Source organism: Rhipicephalus microplus, chromosome 6, assembly GCF_043290135.1.
Source record: "Rhipicephalus microplus isolate Deutch F79 chromosome 6, USDA_Rmic, whole genome shotgun sequence".
Classification (NCBI taxonomy): domain Eukaryota; kingdom Metazoa; phylum Arthropoda; class Arachnida; order Ixodida; family Ixodidae; genus Rhipicephalus; species Rhipicephalus microplus.
This window is the reverse complement of record NC_134705.1, coordinates 143,507,605-143,530,623: the sequence shown is the minus strand read 5'-3', so window position 1 is coordinate 143,530,623 and position 23,019 is coordinate 143,507,605. Positions and strand designations below refer to the sequence as shown.

Sequence of the window (23,019 nt, the reverse complement as noted above, 5' to 3'; positions counted from 1 at the left end):
TTTTGTTTTCCAAGATGCTGCTGCTTAGTTACTCTTGGTGTTCGTTCACGAAAAACAGCTGCGCTACACAATGAAATTGATCCACGTTTCCATTGAATCTCTGGCTGTCTTTTTATCAGGCAAGTAGGTGTGTCGGCGCAGCGCGTATCTGTCTAATGAAGGTCTCGCGCTAATCGAGTGCTTATCGGCCGCTGAGGCCATCCGGTCTCTTCTACTGAGGCACTGCGGTCCGAGCGAACGCGAATAAATCGGTGATGGCAAGCCGTATAAAAGGACCGGACGTGGCCACCGCCAACGCACCGTCGAGGTCCCCTGCTCAAGCACGCGTCATCATGTCTTCTAGCAGCTGGCTTTTCGCCGTCGCCGTAAGCGTTACGCTGGCGTCGTCCGCACTGGCTGAGTGCGTCACGTACGGCTTCTGCGGCCGAGACGAGGACTCCGACAAGCCGCTGCCCTGCGCCGTCAAGCGTAAATCCGCCCCACTCGAGAGCAGCTTCCTTGAGGAGGCATGCCCCGCGCTGGTCGACGGCAAGGCGGCGTACGCCTGCTGCGACGCTGAGCAGGCGGCTGCCTTCAAGGCCGAGTACAAGTCCCTCACCAGCCTCGGCGTGCGCAAGGACAGCAAGTGCTTCAAGAACTTCCAGAACCTCGTCTGCCAGGCCTTCTGCTCGCCCAGACAGTCCACGTTCGTCGCCATCAACGGCACCAGCAGCAGCGGTGAGAAACTCTCAGCCACTGAGTCGGTCTACGCGGTGCACAAGAACTTCGCCCAGCAAGTGTACGACGCCTGCAAGGACGCTCGCACCCACGTATTCGGCGTCAAGCTGATGAACTTCATGTGCGGGAAAGGCGGTGGTCGCAACTGTTCGCCCCAGCGCTTCCTGGACTTTGTGGGTGCCGTCTACTCCGAGGGCGGCTACTCGCCTCTCAAGATCCGCCACGTCCTCACCGAGAGCCCGATCACGGTGAATGGCCAGACGCTGGAACCTTTCAACCCCAAGATCCTGTGATATCGCAGAAGCATGTACCAGGAAAGCAAGTAAAGCTGTTTGAGCAGTAAACACTAAGAACAAAATAAAGTGTAGATCTGATCATTATCTCTTTCGTTTCACCTTAAAAACCATTAATGATATAGTGAGGCATCACAAATAATATATAGGTCAAGAAATTGAATACGAGGTGCGGATATGAGGAATCGTTAAGCAAGGAATGTCGCAGGCGACAATCCTTTTCTCATCACTTCAAAGTTGCAATTGAGTTATACGGAGATCCGCAAGATGGCGGAGTGGTTCAGAAATGGATAGAGTGCATCGATAGGCGCAGGCGAACGAGCACATCGAGGCACGCTAGAAAGGGAAATTAGACAACCTCCCGTACTTCAAAGTTCCACGTTCCCATGAAGCGTTTTCGTACAGGTTGCAACCATTGCGCAACTGAGCATAAGCTGCAACTATTCAAAGCATATTCTGAAGTTGCATTCAATTTTTAGTCGGCAAGTGATCGAAAAAGCATAGGTGCGTCACGTGGTTACATTCAAAAACGCAGGTGGTTCCTGTTTCGCTTAAAGCGCAGTCCTCTGTTTGAAATAGAGACTGCTTTTGCGGCTACGTTCATGGCTTTTTCGTAGATTGCAGGTGCAACAACCACGGCGTAATCGCTTGGTTTGGTATAGCTTGTAATGTTGTAATCTGATTAGGGCCCATTTAGTTTGAGCTGAATTATATTATAGGTAACGCTTTTCTGACGGTGAAAGGGTCACACACTGAAAATCTTCTACAATTTGTACAGCCCATTTAAAAGTGTTCGCCTGTTAAAGAGAGTATGTCTTGAAAATTGCAGGACGGATAACGTCTCTAACAAGTGGCCCAAGCGAATAGAAATGCTTTAAAATACGTAATAAAACTTAAATTCACTACTGAGGCTTCGGTAGCCAAAAATATGCAGTCAAACACTCAATTTCAATCAAAACTTGGAGTACGCTTGAGCTTCGCCATAAGAAGTATAGAATTCGACCGCGTTATCAGGCCCCGTGCGCAACGGCTTCTAAATTGCTTGCCCATGGCTTCGGTTCTCGGTAGATGCATCAAGCATTCCTCAAGGAAACTCTAGCTTTTGCGCGTAACATCGGCTGTGTGAGGCTATCCCAGAATGCCTATACTGCAAGCAGAGTTGTGCGACGCCCACTGCGCCATAATTCTTCATTTTGCGAATACGCGAAGAGACCACTATACGAAAGACAAGACGAGCACCTACGCAACTGCTTACTTTGTTGATGCTTTTGCTGCTTATGATGATTAAATGTCCTAGCTTCGCACCGGGCGGGCCTTTAAAACGGCTCCTCTTCATGAACTTCACACGTTTTAACGTCTGGCGCGATTTTATATATGCCTCTGCCACGAATTAAGACATGCGGTAATTTGGACTCTTCCGACTGCGTGGTAGTCGTATAGCGTTTTTTAAGGGAGTTTGAAGCATTGACAAGGCTGTAAGGTTGGAATTTCCAAGCATAAGGATTGAGGTCGATTCTCTTGAAGGTCTGTGTGGTTGGGGTCCCGGCCACGACGTCCGCATTTTCGATGGAAGCGAGAATGATTGAGGCACGTGTGCTTCGACTTAAGGACACGTTAAAGAGCCTCGGGCAGTCGTAATTTCCGCAACTCTTCACTATAGCGTCTCTCATAACCCGTTTCATAGCATACAGCTCAGGCGATGTCGTCACCTGCCATTATACACGTCGCGAAAACGTCCGGCGTGTGGAAGGAGTTATAAGGCGCATCATAATGAATTGTAGTCTATATAGCCTTCACTGTAAACCAGTTTGCAGCCTTAAGGGTGATTTGCATGTCTATAACTAGCACCGTACAATAAGGCTGTTCAGACAAATCAAGACACCCAAGACATGGGTGTTTCGGTTTCTCAAAACACCCTTATAGACACGTGAGGCACCCTCAAGGGCACGAACTGGTTTACAGTGTATGAGTTCTACAACTTTCTTTTCGTACAGTTTAGGTTTTAAAGAATAAGGAAATACCGAGAATCAAAGCAGCTGATGGTAGTGGGAGCCATGCTTACGAATGTTATAGTACTGTGTACAAGTGAAATGCGAGCCTCATGTGGTTGGTTTCTCATGTAATTAAGGACCACCACCATAATTTTTTGAGATTGTTTAACCCCACAAAATGCAGTGCAGGAAAGTTTATACAATGGCAAACCACGTGAGAAGGAATAAAAATAACTTTCCCAATATGAATTTTACATAATACTTGTGAACGCATTCCAACTTCTACAATGTACATGGGTTCTTGTGAAATAAACTTGCGGAAAGCATGACAGAAAAATTAATGTAATTTTGCCTCTTGACTATAGCACACACATTTGTTCAAAGGGCTTATTACATTTCCGTTCCTGCGCTTATTTCACAGTGCTCATGCAAATTTGTTTACATAGCCGTGTCGAATAGTAGCAGAAACTGCTGGCCCATGCTGACGATTTACGTAAAACTTGCTGGGTATCACCCACAGAGCTGCATCATAGTATTTCCCGAGTGAAGATCTGATCTTAATTTTAGGGCATTGCAAATATCAACATAGCAGTTTGCATGCTTCTACATAATACTGTAAGGCGTGATTTGGAACATTTGATTCTTAACTATGGGTTTCGACAGAGCTGTGAGGTTTTTTAAAGAATCACATGGTTTACTTCGTGAAAAAAATTCTGCCATCTCCACGAAGTGAACGATTATAGAGAAGCTTGCTCGGAACTGATCGAAAGAAGAACCCATGAATCTTCTGTTCAAGTTTTATACCATCATATAAAGACTTGACGCGTTGGTATGGGGCGGGGGGGGGGGGGGTTGATTGTCTACACACTTATATACAAAGATTAATAATTTACATATCAATGACATTAAATACAAGGAGGACATTACTGATTACAAAGCTGCGAGACGCGTTTTCCTTTGACGGTTACAATTTTGTGGTCGGTGAAGTATGTGGCGAGGGGATGTTCAATTAGAGGTTGCAGTCGAAAGTTGCAGAAAGCAATTGTCGATGCAGGTCCAGAGTCAAGGTTTTCTTGCCGCCGCTTACATGCCGCCTCTTCTGCGCAGGCTTCGACCTCAGGGTGCGCCTGTCGATGAGCCTTCTCCGTGGCAAAAAGTGCACATAATGCCTTACAGATGTGTAGTGGGTACCTCGCTTGTGAGCATAACTACGAATGGCATATAGTCGCACAGTGAGTGCATGCTCCCCTACCTCATTAAAGTTACGGTGGCCATGTAGTGGGTACGTCACACCGTTGTGCCTCTAGCATACACGCCAATGGACATGCTCCAAGCATAAGAACCTTGGCGAGGATGCTCCTAAAAGCTGACGCGAATATTAGGCTTAAGAAAATGTAATTATAGAGGTGGTGCACTAAAATGCGTGCCTTCCGAAGCCAGGAAGAAACATCCAATGCACATGTACATTGACGCATATGTTACCTTTGATATTCCACGCTAAATCTTAGTCTTCCCCCGTCATTTCTCCGAGCTTCCGTCTATATAGGCGTGCACAAGTTCCCCTTCAGGGAGAGGCGCGGTAAGGTTAACTGCATGCAGTGCCTCTCTATAAGTCATATGTATGGAGCAGAATCTGCGGCTTCCCCCTTGTTAGGGAGCTATAGTGGGGCGGATGGTCCACCAGCCCCTCTGATTGCTTCGATATGATCCCACCGGCATTCTTTTCGTAATAAGCGAATGCCCGTGGTGTGATTCTTTGAGAGCTGTGGCTGCATCTGAGTCAAGCGCGAGATATCAAACCTCCCCCAAGGCCGCATGCAATCACTGGCGATAAGCCGAGGGAGAATACAAATCACGCTGGAAACATGACCACGATAGCGGGTGTTCTCGCGAGAGAGAGAGAGTGAAAGTGAAGTGACAGGCTTGTTTTATCACTGTCATATATATCTGCTGTTGTCCCCATGTTGGACACGCGGTACGTCATGCTGATTACACAGTAAATTCAGTCGTCAATATACTGTACATATCGCTTGTTTCATGGCGATTGTGCACATCTAGAATGTAAATACTGAGATTCGTCTCATTTGACGGATCTTAGGAATAGAAGCCTCTCAATGCGTTGTTCCTCAGAAAAGTGATAATTTACTCTGCTTCACTCTACTTCACATTGCTTGAGGCGGGTACAAAACGTAGTGGAGGCGTGTAACAGTGCGTAATAGAGTGCTCCTCAAACAAATAAATAGTACGCAGAGTATTTTGGTATATGCGTACAAAAGGAATCTCCCGCATTATACTGTTAATTGGTTGAAATATTTATCATACGTAACTACATTCACTCTTACTAGCTGCCATCAGTAGCAGCTGCCAAAATGATCGGTGGGAAGCTATCTTCGGATTCCCTGGCACCAAGGTCATATATAAGAGCCCGCTATGAGCATATCAGCAATAATAATACCCTGCCTCTTTTCCGCAAGTGATTCTGACGTCGCTATAGTTTTGAAAATTGTGTGACCTCGCGGAACAGACGGAAAATTTTTGACCAATACCGAAGCTGTAATTCAAAAAGGGCGAACAGTTTGAAGAAAGAAACAAAAATTTAGACGGATACTAAAGAGTAGCCTCCGAATCGCGGGGCGCAATTTGAAGCTATCTATCTCCCTAGCGTTTCAGAACAACTCATCTTGTTGATATGCGAAACCAGTGCTGAACTTTCAAAGCATTCGGTGGTGGTCAAAAAAGAGAATGATTGCATCGTACCCGAAGTCCTCCGTCATACACTGTGTGCGGGCAGAAAATGAGCGCCGGTGCATATGGCAGGATACGCGCCGCCGTGCAGGGAAAATCTGACCCATCCCACACGCTGTGGGAAACAGTTTCATGCGAGGCAGACAGCGACTGATAATAATATCATATAAGTCTTATGTCCCGATAATACGATATGATCATTAGGGACGCCGTGCTGGAGGGCTCCGGAAATTTCGATCGCCTGGTGTTCTTTACCGTGCACAGACTGACATCGTACACTGGCTTTCGAGTGAGATTCGCCAAACGATCGGAGTGAAACGTCGCCAAAAAATCGCCATTTTTCTTCAAGTTCCGCCAAAAAAAAAAAAGCCGCCACTTTACATATTTTTGATGCGTCTAGTAATAAAATCTTCTGATTATGTATTCCCCCGTGAGATACAGATACCATCCACAACCCCTAAATTCTACTTACGTTTTTCAATGCCAGTTGCATAACCCGCTTTACCTTGGGAAGGCTGAGCGGGTTTGCAGTCGCGTCACCGGCTTCACAATGGGAGCGTTGAGGAAGGGCTTGCATACACCAGCAGCGTCTCTGAATGCTATAGCGCCACACAGCAAAAGTTTGCGAAGGTTTCAGCTCTAGCAATACAGGGCCAAGCACTCGATACAAGACAGCTGGGGACGTCGTACGTACGTAGGCTTCCAGCAGATTTAGAGAATTTGATTGCAGTAAGATAATATGTCTGTTATCCAAACACCTCAATTACAAAACAACTAAAATAAATTCGGAAATATACTGCGTATCCGTCGCAATCCCCACACTATAGTATCCCACTGGGAACTGCCGATTTGGAGCAAATTTGGGAGCAGTCAAATTTTAGTTTTGGAGCACTCTAAAGCAGTAAAATTTTAGTTTTTGGTCATTTTGGAGCAAGTCATCTTGGGATTAGGAGCATCTTGAAGCAGTAAAATTTTAGTTCTGGAGCATTTTGTAGCGGGTTATCTTGCTATTAGAAGCATCTTACACCAGTAAAAATTTAGTTCTGGAGCAGGTAATCTTACTATTAGGAGCACTTCGGCATAGGTATACCATCAAACATCGCTATAACGAAGTTGAAATGGAGTCGTAATTCGTTAAAACCATGAGTTCGTTATAGCCATTATCTATTTCTAGCGGCAATCAGCCACCAATCAGCCACTCACTACCGAATATCACAGCATCTCACCGCGCAGAGAACGGCTGTCAGAACGCAAACAACTAGCAAAATAATAAAGAACAACGCACCTTCATTTCTACGAAATTCGGCACATGAGCAGGAAAGTAACTGGGAAGAAAACAGTCCATAATAGACTTTTACCGACTCCTCTTCACGCGGATGGCTGCTTTTTAAACTTCGGCAGCTATTTCGAGTCCGTCGACGTGGCCATCGTAAGTACCAAAGAAGCACCGCAACAAGTCTGTCGCATCCAGTGCTTGCGCGGAGGTTGGTACGTCGGGTTCGCTAACATTAGGCTCCGGGGTGTCGACACATTCGTAACTGTCGTCATGCACTCCCGTCACCGCGCGCACAATTTCCGCATCTGACAACTGTTCTGTTGTCACCGCGTCAGCATCAGCACCGACGTACGTGCAGAAATTTCGGCACAACGGCGGCGTCAAGGAGCGCCCAACGACGTCTGGGCCTGGTCGCCCGCGGCCCCCTTATTGGCAACATCGACGAAATCTCCGACTACTTTTTTTTAGGGGCGAAGCATCTTAGGGTCGAGCCATGTCCGCGTGTTTTTTGAGCGCTCCCGATCGACTGCGCAGATAAGTTGTTTTGCATATTTTGAGCTTGTCTTTATAATTATAGGGCAGCAGTTAAAGTTCCTGTAGCACTTATTTTATTGTACGGCTTTTTCGGGGGTCAGTCACCAGGTATTTATTAGTTTGTGCATTTGTGTTTTTGATTTTTTTGTTGTTTGTTGTTGTTTTTTTCTTTTGCCACCCCGTGGGGGAGGTGCACGTACATTGAACCCGCAAACTTTTGTAGTAGAGCTTATACTTTCTCTTTTCTGTAGGGCAGGGCTCGAGTTTTGTAATTATCGAGTGAGACAAGTCATAGCGACAATTGGTGTCGTAAAGACATGATTAAAAAGACTGTGAAGTGTTCAGGATGTGGGGTTGGTTTGAAAGTGGACCCATGTGTAGAAGCGCAAGGAGAAGAGGTTGACACGAAGTGTTGGAAATGTGAGGTCGAGGAAAAAATGGAGAAAACGATGGTTACCCAGAGTGACCTGCTGATGAGAATCACCGAGCTCGAGACTGCGTTGGCGACAGAGCAAGAGAAAATGAGGGCTATGGGAGAAAAGCTGAAGTCCACCGAGGAAGCACTAGCCAAGGTAAACAGAGGAGCGCCCAACGGAGAGAACAGTAGAGAACCGGCAACCAGAACTGCGGAGAAGAAAGAGCAAGCAAGTTTAGAAAAAACAGGTTCAGCCGGTTCATTCGTCGCAAGGCCCAGCTTCAGCGAAGTAGTGGTGGCGCTGTGAGGGGACAAAGCGGACGGCGTCACAGGTGGAAGTAACCCCCAGGTGCATGACGTTCCAGCTGAAAAGTCACAGCATGTGATAATCGCCGGGGACTCGAATTTAAATCGATGCACAGCAGCCATCAAACAGAGGGTAAGAGGTGACAAGAGGGTTGCAATGGGGGCGTTCTCAGGACGCAAGCTGGAAGCCGTCATGAGGTAAGCGAGCGCAAAACTCAAAACTACAGCTGATAGACGAAACCTCGTAATAATTTCAGGCGGTTTAAATTATGTTCTTGTAGGAAACTATGCGAACGACGACGAAGAAGCAAGAAACGGCAAGCCACAGCGTTGGTGCACACGCGCGACCCGAGCTTGCGCTTGTTTTGTATTCTCGGCCTGTTGACGTTCCTTGCTCTTCTGGCGTTCCTTGGCCTTCCAGTAGGTCTATACGTAAATAAACTACGTGGCATCTGGTGGAGGTGAGTGGACTCCCGTACAAACCTGGAACTTCACTCCCGTAAGCTTCCCCCTCTACGTGACACGAACATGGCCACCGAGACGCCTCTCCAGGTGGGACCTTCGACCGTCCACGTCACTTGCGGCGCCGTGTATCCTCAACGAGACCCTCCTATCTTCACGGGCTCCACTGAGTCGGATGTCGAAGATTGGTTGGCGAGGTACGACAAATAATTAAATTAAGTCGGCGCAAGTAACAAATGGGACGACCCAAGTAAGCTGGGCTACGTCACGTTCTACCTTGCGGACACCACGCAACTGTGGTTTAACAACCACGCAGCTGACATTCCTACGTGGTCTGCATTCAAGACTACTATTACGAACGTCTTTGGACGACCTGCGGCACGCAAGCTTCAAGCCGAGCACCGTTTACGTCACCGTGTGCAGCAACCAGGCGAGACCTACACGGGCTACATTGAAGATGTGTTGCATCTATGCAACCGCGTCATCTCTACCATGCCTGAGGAAGAAAAAATCAGGCACATTTTGAAAGGCATTGACGACGGCGCCTTTCAGATGTTGCTCGCGAGAAATCCCCCCACAATTGCTGTGCTCGTTTCTCTCTGTCAGAGCTTCGATGAGTTGCGTAGGCAATGCGCAATTGCTCGTCAAGCCCTCACGACGCCAGACACACTCGCAAGCTTGCACCTAGCTGCCCATCCTACCGATCAGCAGCCGCTGCTTTCAAAAATCAAGGACATCGTCCGCGAAGAGGTAGCGCGCCAGCTTTCACTGCTGCCACTGACACATGAGCCCGCGCAAGCTTTGGCACCGGACCTCCAACACGCCATTCGAACCAAAGTCGCTGAGGCCCTTCCACCGATGCATCAGCAACCACTTGTCACTACGCCTCTCACGTACGCCGCCGTCGCTGCTCGGCCTACGCAACAGCGTATGCCGTATGCTCAACCTGCCACGCCGCCCTATGTCGTGCCTACAACCCCAATTGCTGCGCCGTATCCCTACACGAGATCTTCAGCTTCATTTTACCGTCGAGCAGACGCTTGGAGGACGCCGGATAATAAACCCATCTGTTTCGCCTGTGGTATTGCTGGACACGTCGCCCGCCACTGTCGCCGAGATCCCCCTCCAGTTGACACCGTGGGCAGTCCGATTGCGTCGTCGTCTAGGACGCCATCAAGGTACACTACTGACGGTAATCGACCCTTCGCAAACCATCGGTCACCATCGCCCCGACGACGCTCCCTATCACCTATGCGTCGCCGACCTCCTATGGAAGAGGGAAACTGATCGCTGCAGCTCCGGAGGCAACAGATGCATACCATTCGAACTGCTTAAGGCCTCCATCTTTCTCGCCGCAAAACGTTATCGACGTCAATGTTGAGGGGGCCGCCACACAAGCGCTTATCGACACAGGAGCCACCGTTTCCATAATCTGTGAGACCTTATGCCACAAGTTGAAAAAGGTGACGACGCCTCTTTCGGGCCTGATGCTCCGCACGGCCAACTCGCAGTGCACAGAACCTACAGCTGTGTGCACTGCACGTCTCATTATCCAAGGTGAACTTTATGCCATTGAATTTTTTATGCTGGCATCATGCTCCCATGAAGTCATTCTTGGATAGGACTTTCTTTCGCGTCATCGGGCCATCATGGATTGCTCACGTGCAGAAGTTGCCCTTATACCGCTGCCAAGCTCTTGTTTGGTAGATTCTCTTTCTGAAGGTTACAAACTTGTCGTTGTTGCAGACACAGAAATAGCACCGAGAACATCCACCCTTGTAGCCCTGACCTGTACGGCCGCTCCAGCCGGAACTGTTTTGTTCACTCCGTCTGACGTATTTACCCGCTGCCGTAGCCTACATCTGCCCTTTGCCGTACTCACCGTGGAATCCGGTGCTACCGCCATGCTCGTTGCGAACTCGCTATCGTCACCAGTTACCTTACTTCGCGGAGAATGTTTGGGTAACATACAAGACGTTAACCTCTTGCGCCCTCTGGAGTTTGCCGAACACCCACCTCACCTCCAGCTCAATGCTATGACGCCACCTGTGGCCACACTGCCCGCGCCAGACTCATTCCAGCCCTCTGTTGCCGCTGAGCTATCGCCGACAAAAAGACGCGAACTCTTGTCCCTTCTTCGAGAGTTCCGTTCTGCGTTCGATTGCGCTCAACCATCTTTGGGTCGCACAAAGATCATCACGCACCACATTGACACCGGTACTCATGCTCCCTTACGCCAACGACCATATCGAGCTTCAGGGGAAGAGCGCCGTATTATCAACGAACAAGTCGACGATATGCTCAAGCGTGGTGTCATCCAGCCATCGCAGAGCCCTTGGTCGTCCCCTGTTGTACTTGTGCGCAAAAAGGATAGGTCTATCCGATTCTGTGTCGACTATCGCCGGCTCAATAAGATAACTCGGAAGGATGTGTACCCATTGCCACGCATTGACGATGCTCTCGATTGCTTGCAAGGAACAGAATATTTCTCCTCTTTAGATTTACGCTCAGGATATTGGCAAGTTCCAGTGGCTGATCCTGACCGATCGAAGACTTCATTTGTAACACCTGATGGGCTGTATGAGTTTAACGTCATGCCGTTTGGACTCTGCAACGCCCCAGCTACTTTCGAACGGATGATGGACACCATCCTTCGCGGCTACAAGTGGAACACGTGCCTCTGCTACCTAGACAATATCGTCGTTTTTTCTCACGACTTTTCGACTCACCATGTTCGTCTTCGTGCTATTCTCACGTGTCTCACCTCTGCTGGCCTTCAACTTAACATCAAGAAGTGCCATTTTGCCGCACGTCAGCTCACTATACTGGGTCACGTCGTCTGCAAAGAGGGTGTTCTCCCGGATCCGGCGAAACTCCGCGCCGTGGCCGACTATCCGAAGCCCAATTCCATCTAGACGCTTCGAAGTTTTATCGGCCTGTGCTCATACTTTCGTCGATTTGTGCGGAACTTCTCTTCCATCATCGCGCCTCTTACCAACCTGTTGACAACTTCCAAAGGCATTTCTGCTTGGTCAAAATAGTGCGACGAATCCTTCACCGCGCTTCGGCGGTTATTATCATCACCCCAATACTACGTCATTTTGACCCCGATGCGCCTACGGAGGTCCACACCGACGCCAGTGGTGTCGGTCTTGGTGCTGTATTGGCTCAACGAAAACCAGGATACCAAGAATACGTGGTCGCTTACGCGAATCGAACCCTAAAGAAAGCCGAGTGTAATTATTCCGTCACGGAAAAAAGAGTGCCTCGCAATTGTCTGGGCTTCGACGAAGTTCCGCCCATACCTTCAGGAATACGACAGGAATACGACATTCGCCTACAGGAATACGACATTCGTGTTGTATACCAATCCGGCCGCAAGCACTCCGACGCTGATGCGCTATCCCGCTCGCCGCTACCGGCTGACCCAACCTCCTCGTCACCTTTTTCAGCTGTCATAACACCCATCGACTTCACAGACAAGGCATTGGAACAATGCAAAGATGTGTAGATTTCCCAACTCCTCGCCTTTCTGACTAATCCGTCAGCTAATTTGGTCTCAAGAACTATCCGCCGTCAAGCCACACATTTCGCTATTCGAGACGACCTCCTCTATCGGCGGAATTACACGTCTGAAGGTCGGAGGTGGCTGTTAGTGATACCCAACCACATGCGCTCGGAAATCTGTACAGCTTTCCACAACGACCCGCAAAGCGCTCACGCCGGCGCTCTCTAAACGTACAACCGTCTACGTCAGCGGTACTACTGGCGCGGCATGTACACATTTTTTCGCAAGTACGTACGATCTTGTTCTGCATGCCAGCGACGTAAAGCCCCACCTCAACGCCCTGCCGGTACACTTCAGCCTCTGCCTTGTCCAGCGCGTCCATTTGACCGCGTCGGTATCGACTTATACGGACCACTTCCCACGTCGTCTTCTGGAAATAGGTGGATAATTGTCGGCGTGGACCACCTCACGCGTTACGCGGAGACGGCAGCACTACCCGCAGCAACCGCGAGGGAAGTTGCGTCTTTCATCTTGCGCAACTTCGTTCTTCGCCATGGTGCTCCCCGCGAACTTTTGAGCGACTGGGGGCGTGTTTTCTTGTCTGACGCCATTCAAGCCTTGCTTGCTCAGTGCAACATGGTTCATCGCATGACGACAGCATATCACCCGCAGACGAATGACCTCACAGAACGATTTAATCGCACTCTCGGTGATATGTTGACGATGTACACAGCTTCAGACCAGACCAATTTGGACACTGTCCTTCCATTCGTCACGTAAGCGTATAACACCGCTACGCACGCGACAACAGGGTTTTCCCCTTTCTTTCTTTTGTACGGACGCGAACCATCGTGCACGCTGGACACTATCCTCCCATACACGCCCGACTCCTCTGAGTACACTGCAATTTCTGATGTTGCCAGGTACGCAGAAGATTGCAGACTATTGGCCCGTTCACTGACAACCGAGGACCAAGGCCACCAGAAGCTACGGCATGACACCGACCGACATCTCTCTACTTTCACGACTGGTGCTCTTGTTTGGCTCTGGATTCCACCGAGTACTCCTGGCCTTTCCTCGAAATTACTGGCACGATACCACGGGCCCTACCGCATTCTCGCCCGTACGTCACCAGTCAATTATGAGATTGAGCCTTTGACACAGTCTCATGACTTACGCCGTCGTGGCCGAGAAATTGTGCATGTGAGTCGCCTGAAGCCGTATTACGACCCCGCTATAGTGACTACGCCTTAAGTCACCAGGTTGGCTATGCTGTTCACCGGGGGCCAATGTAGGAAACTATGCGAACGACGACGAAGAAGCAAGAAACGGCAAGCCACAGCGTTGGTGCACACGCGCGACCCGAGCTTGCGCTTGTTTTGTATTTTCGGCCTGTTGACGTTCCTCGCTCTTCTGGCGTTCCTTGGCCTTCCAGTAGGTCTATACGTAAACAAACTACGTGACATCCTAAATGAAGATACAGCAGGACTAGCAACTACACTGGCGAAAGGCGTCGATGACATGCGCGCCACTTCGATATGCCGTCCTATAACTACCGTCCTATAACAGTGACCTCAGTGGTCTACAGTCTGACGATGCAGATTATAAAGGAAAGACTGCAGACGTGGATAGAGGATGAGGGGGTGCTGGGGGAACTGCAGAATAAGTTTCGGAAACACAGGAGGTTGGAAGACAATCTGTTCTCACTGACGCAGTGCATCGAAATAGCAGAAAAGGAACACAGGCCCCTGTGGCTAGCATTTTTGGATATCAAGGGAGCGTACGATAGCGTGGTTCAAGAGGAATTGTGGGGAATACTGGACAGACTAGGCGTGGAACATGTCACTAATCTTTTAAAAAATATCTATAAAGGTAACAAGGTAGTTCTAAAGTGGGAAAAACAGGTTTCCAAGCCTGCAGAGGTAAAACGGGGGCTTAGACAGGGGTGTCCCCTGTCACCCTTATTATTCATGATGTACCTACAAGGATTAGAGGCCAAACTAGAGGGAAGCGGACTGGGCTTCAAGCTCTCTTTAGTCAAACAAGGAAAACTTATTGATCAGGCACTACCAGCATTAATGTACGCAGATGATATAGTGCTAATGGCCAACAACAAAATATTTGCAGAGATTGATGGACATCTGCGGTAATGAGGGAGATAGGTTAGGTTTTAGATTCAGTAAGGAAAAATCAGCAGTCATGATTTTCAATGACAACGAAGGTAGTGAGCTTAGAATACAGGAGGTCACGCTAGAGATAACAAATATCTGGGCGTATGGATAAGCAATGGGACCGAGTACCTGAGGGAACACGAAATATACGTGACGACTAAAGGTAACAGGAATGCAGCGGTATTGAAAAACAGGGCACTTTGGAATTACAATAGGTATGATGTTGTGAGAGGAATATGGAAAGGGGTCATGGTTCCTGGTCTGACGTTCGGCAATGCGATCTTGTGCATGAGATCAGAAGTTCAAGCAAGATTAGAAATTAAGCAACGTGGAATTGGCAGGCTTGCTTTAGGAGCTCACGGGAATACACCAAATCAAGGAGTACAAGGTGATATGGGATGGACATCATTTGAGGGCAGGGAAGCTAGCAGCAAGATAAAATTTGAGAAGCGATTGAGAAAAATGGGGGAGGAGCGTTGGGCTAGGAAGGTTTTCAGCTACTTGTACATGAAGAATGTCGATACAAAATGGAGGAAGCGAACCAGGAAATTGACTGGTACATACTTAGAAAACAGCAGGTGGCCAAACCAAGAAGAACTATCGGTTAAGAAGAAAGTGAAGGAAACGGAGACTGACATGTGGAGAATGGGCATGATTAAGAAGTCCGCACTAGAGATCTATCGAACATTTAAGCAGGAAATTGGCAAGGAAAGGATCTATGATAATACTCGGGGTAGTTCTCTACTGTTTGAGGCCAGGACGGGAGTACTGCGAACCAAGACATATCGGGCCAAATACGAAGGGGTAGACACAGTATGCAGTGCGTGTGGAGAGGAAGAAGAAACTGCCGAACACTTGATAATGTTCTGTAAAGGGCTTCACCCTATAGTTCAGGATGATGGCGCAGAGTTTTTCAAAGCACTGGGGTTTAGGGACCGGGAGGGCAAAATAGACTTTAAGCGGGTAGACTTAACTAGAAGGAGGTTATCTGATTGGTGGCTAAAAGTCAAGGCACGAGGGAAAATTAAACTCTTCACTGCAAAGTACGAATCCTCGAACTCATTTTTTAAGAGAAAAAATAAATCTAGTTTTTGGTTTATTAAGTATTACGGCTTGGTGGCGCCAGCCACCGCCCGATCTAAAGGGTACAGCCATATCCATTCATCCATCCATCCTTTCGACAGCGGCAGTCATGGAGTCTCCGTGCATGGAGTGCACTTCGTTATGAATGAAGACAGGACGGCTCGCAGCGCGGATACGCGGCAACGCAGGCCAGAGTTTCGGGCTCGCAGGTTGGATTCCATACAAGAACGCTTAGCTTTACATTTCACCGATCATAAGGTGGTCATAATAAAGAAAAACGCCGCTGACATCTCAACACCATATGCCCATTGGTATCAAAGAAAAAAAAAAACTTTGTATATACTGTACACACGTGTTCTCACGTCCTTGCATGATCGAGCGGGCAATGTACGAGGGAATTCACAGTTAATGATCCCCCGGAGCTTCGCCCACTCGTCATCATTCACTTCGTGGATATGCTGTGATTTTTTTTTTTTCTCAACGCTGGACTCAAATTAACGGCTTTCAGCATTGCCGACTTCTGCTCGATTGGTAGATTTTTGCGCTTACGTTTGCCGCTGCTATCGTTTATCTCGTGTTGGGCGGCGAAACTAATAGAAGCGGTGTTGCTCTTCCACAGCGAAAGACAAGGAACATTGTTGTTGTTAGTGGTTCATGAGGAAAAGGAAGAAGGCACCTAATTTATGTCTGCCTACAAGCGACACGGCGCAGCATAGCCGCTATCTCCGTTGTCCCAGTGTGGAGCTGAAGGGGAGGAGGTCAGATGCACGGGCGGGTCAATGAGTTTTACAGGAGAGGGGAGGCCGGCTGACGCGCGCGCTTGCACGAGTTGTTGCGCGGGCAAGTCCATTAGTTCCTGAGGAAAGGGGAGGCAGGGAGACACCCACGCGCGTGTTGGTAGGCGGCTCCCGGCGAGCGCAAGGCGCGAGTTATGAATAACCTCAGCCATGATGATACGTAAACCGTCTAGTGCTACAAGATATTGAATTGAAGATATTGCCTATAGTTTTGGATTAATTATTGGGTCAAATTATCTCTAACGATTGACTATCGGTACGACTATCAGTGCGATTGAATGTCGGCACGAAAATCTACACATACCCTGTATCATTGTCATAAATATTGTAGAAACAAGGTTCAAAGTGGTACATTAAACATTTTTACTCCTTTCTCCTTTTTTTTTCTCATGTGACGCCCTGGTATGATTTCGTGATAGTATTTGTGTTAGTATTTTTTCTTCATGTATGTAACGCGCTAGTTGTTTCTTGATAGCATAATCACATCCTTGAGTGTCTCTACTGTGTGCTTTGTATATGGTGGCTTGGGCTTTCCTCAAGCGAATTGTTTCGCTTTTTGCCCAAGCTTACCCACATCTTTAGGATGTAAATAAAGCTGATTTGATTTGTTTTGATGTATACCAAAATGATCAGTAAATTATCGTTGTGGACAAAGGATGGTTTGTTATATCCATTGTGAAAAAAATGTTTATTTGATACATGGGCTTCTATGAGAACTTCAAGAGGAGTTATAATTGCTTTGTTTGATCCATTAGTTCGTCATATCCCGCTTCTTTATAACGAGGTTCTACTTAACACGAAGCAGCGCGAGAAATGAACGTGGGCTCTACCGCTGCTAGACAGCGGCGCTCTTAACACGAAATCAAGTGCACACGCGTGTGCACTTGATTGGGTGCCCTGCATATCGTCGTTGTATGGGATTATAACTTACAGCAGCGTGATGTCCTTGGAACGCGAAAATCTGGTTATCAAACCAGTACTTGAGACCTTTTGCGGTCTCTCGCCCTTTTATTTTACAAAACAAACATTATGTCGTGCTTGTTGCATGTTGGTTTTGTTCCTACGTTCAACAGTCTTTGCTGCAATCGGGTTTCGTTTGCGATTAGAGTACATATATATGGCGTTGACGTACCTGAGTAAACCAATGCAGAGCTAACACCACTGCAGTCACTGTCATGAACAGCGACGCATCACCAGCCTTCTGCTATAGTTGCGCTCATCGGAGCTTTTGGTTGCGGTCCCGCCGCAGAATGAGGTTGAATTTCATGGCTCCGCAGAAGTACTGGCGGCCAATTTTCGAAAGCGGCAACGACCTGTTCGAAGGAAGGCGAAAAATTCTCTCTTTAGACAAGACTGCTGTTTTCGCTAATTAAAACATTAATTAATGTTACTTAAATACTGCCGCAATTACAGTGTCTAGCAATTTTAGGATTTATGACGTCGTTCCGGGAGCCGCATGCGGCCCGCGGACCACAGGTTGCGGACCCGAGATAGACTGTTTGGCGCAGTTCGGCGCAATTCACGTCGATTTTACCAGGTTGGCGCAGCAAACCTTGTTTGGCGCAGTTGGGACTGGAATGGGATCCCTGCAAAGTTTCTGTGCGGCTGCTTACGCTGCACATTCGCATCAGTGCAGAGAGAGAGAGAGAGAAAGAGAGTGAGAGATAGATAGATAGATAGATAGATAGATAGATAGATAGATAGATAGATAGATAGATAGAGAGATAGAGAGATAGAGAGAGAGAGAGAGAGAGAGAGAGAGAGAGAGAGAGAGAGAGAGAGAGAGAGAGAAATAACGTTTATTGCACCCGTCTAGAATGACGGGGGAGGAGGCTTCGCCCTCTGCCCCCAATCATCCCCCTAGCCATCGGCCGGAATCCCTTGGGACTCGGCGGCGGTCAGGGCGAGACCGATGACTTGACGCTGTTCATCGGCGTTTCTACGTTTCTACTTGGATCATTGTAGGATGGCCAGGTCCATTCCATGTGCACTAAACCCGCAGTGCTGTTGCAGTGCGCACATCTGGAGTTGAACACTTCCGGGTGCCATTTACTGCACAGGTGAGGGTTTGGAAACACCCCGGTTTGCAATTTTCGCCACATAATTTCCTCCTTTTTGCTGAGCTGTTTAGCTGCCTCTGAATAAATCTTACGGTGGAGTTTATAGTGTGTGGTGATTTCCTGAAATGTTCGTAGTTCGTCTCTTGTGGAGAGGGGCTGCTCGCGCGAAGGCGGCGGGTCAGCGTCGATCGACCGGAAAGTGAGCCCTCGGGCGATCGTGTGCGCCTTCTCATTCCCCTTCAGACCTTGATGGGCCGGGGACCATACTAGTGAGATTAGCTCTGCGGGTACTGGTCCTTGTCTTAGAATTTTGGCGGCTGTAGCAGAGATCCTGCCCATATCGTAGTTTTTAATGGCTGACTTAGAGTCGCTAACAATCACTCGTGTGCCTTTTTGAGCTATTGCCAAAGCAATAGCAAGTTCTTCTGCCTCTGTGGTGGTTGTGTTCTTGGAGGTGCAGCACGAGAACAGGTCCCCGTTTTCGCGAACCGCTACCACTGTGTGTGCTCCCTTTTTTTCGTATTCTGCAGCGTCCGTGTAAAGCACGCCAGATCGGCCTTCAAGTTTCGCCTGCAGGGCTACAGCTCTAGCTTTGCGTCTGCCTTCATGAAACGCCGGATGCATGTTTTTCGGCAGCAGTATAATTTTCAGTCTTGCCCTAGTTGATTTAGGTATGCTAGCGGTCTGCCTGGAGCAATCCGTGGGCTCGAACCCCAAGCGCTCCATGATTTTCCTTCCGGTTCTACTTCTCAAAAGTCGTTAGTGCTGTGACATCATGGCGGCTTCTAATAGTTCATCTAAAGTGTTGGAGACACCCAGCCCAAGACGTTTAACCGTAGAGGTGTTCGGGGGAAGCCCTAGCGCAGTCTTGATGCCTTTCCTTATAATGGCTTCAATTTTATCTTTTTCTGCTCTACTTAATTTAAGATAAGGGGCAACGTATAGTACACGGCTTATCACGAAAGCTTGAACTAATCTTAAAATATTGGCTTCCTTCATCCCCGCATTCTTGTTCGAAATGCGCTTAAGCAGGCGGCACGTCTGGTTCGCACTAGCTTCGAGTCTCCGGATAGTTTCAGTGTTTTTTTTTCCATTTGCTTGTATGCACATCGCTAGAATTCTAATACTGTCTACGGTTGGAATAGCATTACCATTCACTCGTAAAGCGATGTCACAACCCCTTCCGAGGGGATTGTTTGTTTTCCTTTTTTGCGATGGTAGAAAAAGAGCCTCTGATTTTTCTGCCGAGCGCTTTAACCCCAGTGGTTCGAGATATTGTTCGATGGTATCTATAGCCGCCTGAAGTGCGCTTTCAATATATCCGTCACTACCCCTGTTTATCCACAGCGTCACATCGTCTGCGTATATTGTGTGATGCAGATTTTCGATTCCTTCCAACTTCTCAGGAAGTCCAATCATCGCTATATTAAAAAGAGTCGGAGAAAATACAGACCCTTGTGGCGTCCCTTTATTCCCCAATTTAATGTTTTCGAGCGACTGCCCTCCCATGCTGATAGTGGCTGTACGATTTGAGAGAAAGCCCCTCACGTAGTTGTATGTCTTGACGCCTACGTTTAGCTCACTAAGGTTCTTAAGTAAATCTTCATGTTTGACATTGTCAAACGCCTTGGAGACGTCCAGACCCACAATTACTTTGGTGTCAACAGTCTTTTTGTCTATTATCTCCTCCTTTAGCTGTAGCATAATATCGCACGTCGATAGGTGGGATCTGAAGCCTATCATAGTATCAGGGTACAGGTTTTCATCTTCCATGAACCTAGTCAGTCTTGTTTGGATGACGTGCTCCATCAATTTTCCTACGCAAGATGTGATGGAAATGGGTCCGAGATGTTCAAGACTGAGCTTTTTCCCTGGCTTAGGAATGAAGACTACATTGGCCGTTTTCCAAGCTTGCGGTATTTCTCCCTTGTCCCAGCATTCTTGCATATAAGCTGCAAGTTGACGAATGGAGCCGTCGTCAAGATTCCCGAGCATTCTGTTGTCGATTTTGTCCGGACCGGCAGCCGTTTTTGTTTTAAGTCGGTTAATTTCAGCCCTGACTTCTCCAACCGTGATGGGGCTGTCTAGGTCCGGGTTTTCTGAACCAGCGTAGTCAGGGAGCTTTTGAGATTCTGCGCAGCAGAGGTATCGATCCCTAACCTCCGTTAATAATTCCGTCGTCTGACCTTCATATTTATACACAAGCTTTTGAAGTTGCTGTCGGGCATCCGACTTGGTTTTCTCTGGGTCTAATAGATGCCGTAGTAGCTGCCACGTTTTAGCATTGCCAATCTATCCATCTGATCACAGATACTACCCCACTTTTGCTTGGTAAGCTCCAATGCATAATCTTCAATCTCTCTATTCAGTGCAGCAACTTCCTTTCGGAGATTCCTGTCTCCTCTTTTCTGACTGATTTTTCGCTCTAGGTTTTTCTTTTTCTTCCACATGCTTACAAGATGTCTATCAACAACTTCCTCATCGCCAGCGTCAATCTCTTCGGTAGCGTGCTGAACCGACTGGATCACCCCTTTACTCCAATCGTTAATATCATTTATGGGGTCTTGTTCCGACCTGATATTTCTAAAGGTCACCCAATCTGTAGTTTTAAATTTTCTCTTATTGATCACCAGCGGGCATTGGCAACGATAATCTCTAAAATTCTATGATCACTACCTAGGTCTTCGCCGGTATTGCACCACGTGGCGGTGGTGGCACTGCTGACCAGGGTAAGATCTGGCGTCGTGTCTTGAGATACGCTATTTTCTTTCCTCGTTGGCTGCATTGGGTCTGTTTAAGTATGAGCTCATGTTGAATTTCGTTCCACAAATTTCTGCCCTTAACCTGGGTGAATTTATAACTCCATGTCGTATGATGCGCATTAAAGTCGCACAAAATCAATAATAGACCGTTTGCTGAAATAACCTTTGTTTTCGTGAAAAGATCACCAAAATTGACTTTGCGCTGCCTGGGGGAACTATACACATTCAGGATAAAAAGGCGCTTGCGAGGCACGAGTTCGACTAAAACATGATCGATCTGCGAGTTCCCCGTCTCGTGCTGCAATGTCGTAATGTTTCTCTTCACGAAGGTCGTAACTTGGGTATCATTACGCGACCCGGCAAAAGATTTGTAACCTGCTAATTTTGCATTTTTCCCACACTCCTGGATCGCAATAACCTCCGGTCGATCGGCGTTGGTAAGAAAAGATTGTAAAACCGCACGTTTGCGCGAGAAACCCCTACAGCTCCACTGCCAAATCGTATTACTGTAAGGGTGCAGAGCCATCATGGTTTAGCTTGAGCGCTTGGCATAGCCATTCTATCTGTCGGTCCCTGCTAGCAAATTCAGCCTTAATTTGCTCAATAGCATTGCCTACTTGTTTCATCTGTTCTAGTACAGCTTAGAGCATACCTTGTAATGACTTTGTTTCCACCTTAAGCGCTTCAATTCTCGCTCCGTGATTTTCTTCAATTTCGGTTTCTTTAGCCCTCTTCTTCTTTAAAGGCGGCTGGTTTGCTACCTGGGGTGTTTCCAGCGCTTCCCTGGTTTACTGGTTAGATGAGCCTTAATCTCATCAAGCTGTTTGCGTAATTCCGCATTTTGCTCCTGTAATATCCTGTTTTTCTCTGTATCATCTCTGTATTAGCATCCTTGGAGAACTTAGTTACCCAACCCACCTGTGGTCCTGTGGATCTTGACTTCTCCTGGGCACAATCACCACCATCATGCGATGCCTTGTGAGAAACTCCCGGCTTCTCCAGCGGTGGCAATCGGGGAAAGGATTCCGAGCGCCCTCTCGATCTACTTCGATGCTTGGATTTGCGCCTCGAACGATCTTGAACCCCGTCTGTCCTGCTGTGCCACTGCGTGCCCTCTTCGACCTTGCGTCGTTCTTCTTGCTCCCGCGCTTCTTCAAGCTTCATTTCCCACTGTCGCTTCTTCACTGTCTAAGGTGTCCGAAAAAGTTCTTTGCACCTTTTGTCTCCGGTCACGTGCTCCTTGCCACACAGACGGAACCTCGGCGTACATTCATGGTTCTTGGGTGGGGAGGCCCCCCCACAACCTCTGCATTCATCGTGCGGGCCGTCACATACGTCGGATCGATGTCCCAGCTCACCACACTTGTAACACACTTCATATCTCTTCTTGTAGAGAAAACATTTCATCGGCGTCCCAAAGCAGATCATCCATCTCGGCACGTAGTCGTCAACAAAGGTGATGATTACCGAAGTGGAGTTGCCCATACTTCACACACCAAGAATAGGACGATTCTCTTCGTGTGAGAAAGCCAGTTCCAATTCCCTCTCAGAGAGTCTGATATCAAGTCCACGTACCACTTCTTTGCCACAGCTTTCAGGCGCAGCCATGTATGTCTTCACCTCGTACTCCTTGCCGTCGAGCTTTATGACTTTCAGGTCCAACATTTTCTTGGCATCATTCTCCCTGGGCGTGCTGTATATCAATGTTCCTTGCTTGTCGTTGATAACGATCCTGTCCTCCTCCCGACCTTTCTGCCATGGAATGCCTGCTGCCATCCTTACTGCTCCACCAATCAGAGGTGCCGAGCGTCTAGTGAGTGTCAGTCTTTCTTTGGGCCTGATAATAACCTTGTGATCCGCGTTCGGAAGACACGGTAGATGCGACGCTACTGACCGCTT

The 23,019-nt window shown here is 48.0% G+C and overlaps 1 protein-coding gene across 1 annotated transcript; it reads left to right on the top strand.

Annotated features, from left to right (window-relative positions):
* Window positions 1-254: 254 nt before the first annotated feature.
* On the top strand, window positions 255-1,010 carry LOC119168415 (NPC1-like intracellular cholesterol transporter 1). The gene has a single exon (XM_037419820.2). The coding sequence runs from the start codon at window positions 255-257 to the stop codon at window positions 1,008-1,010; it is 756 nt and encodes a 251-aa protein (XP_037275717.2).
* Window positions 1,011-23,019: the final 22,009 nt, after the last annotated feature.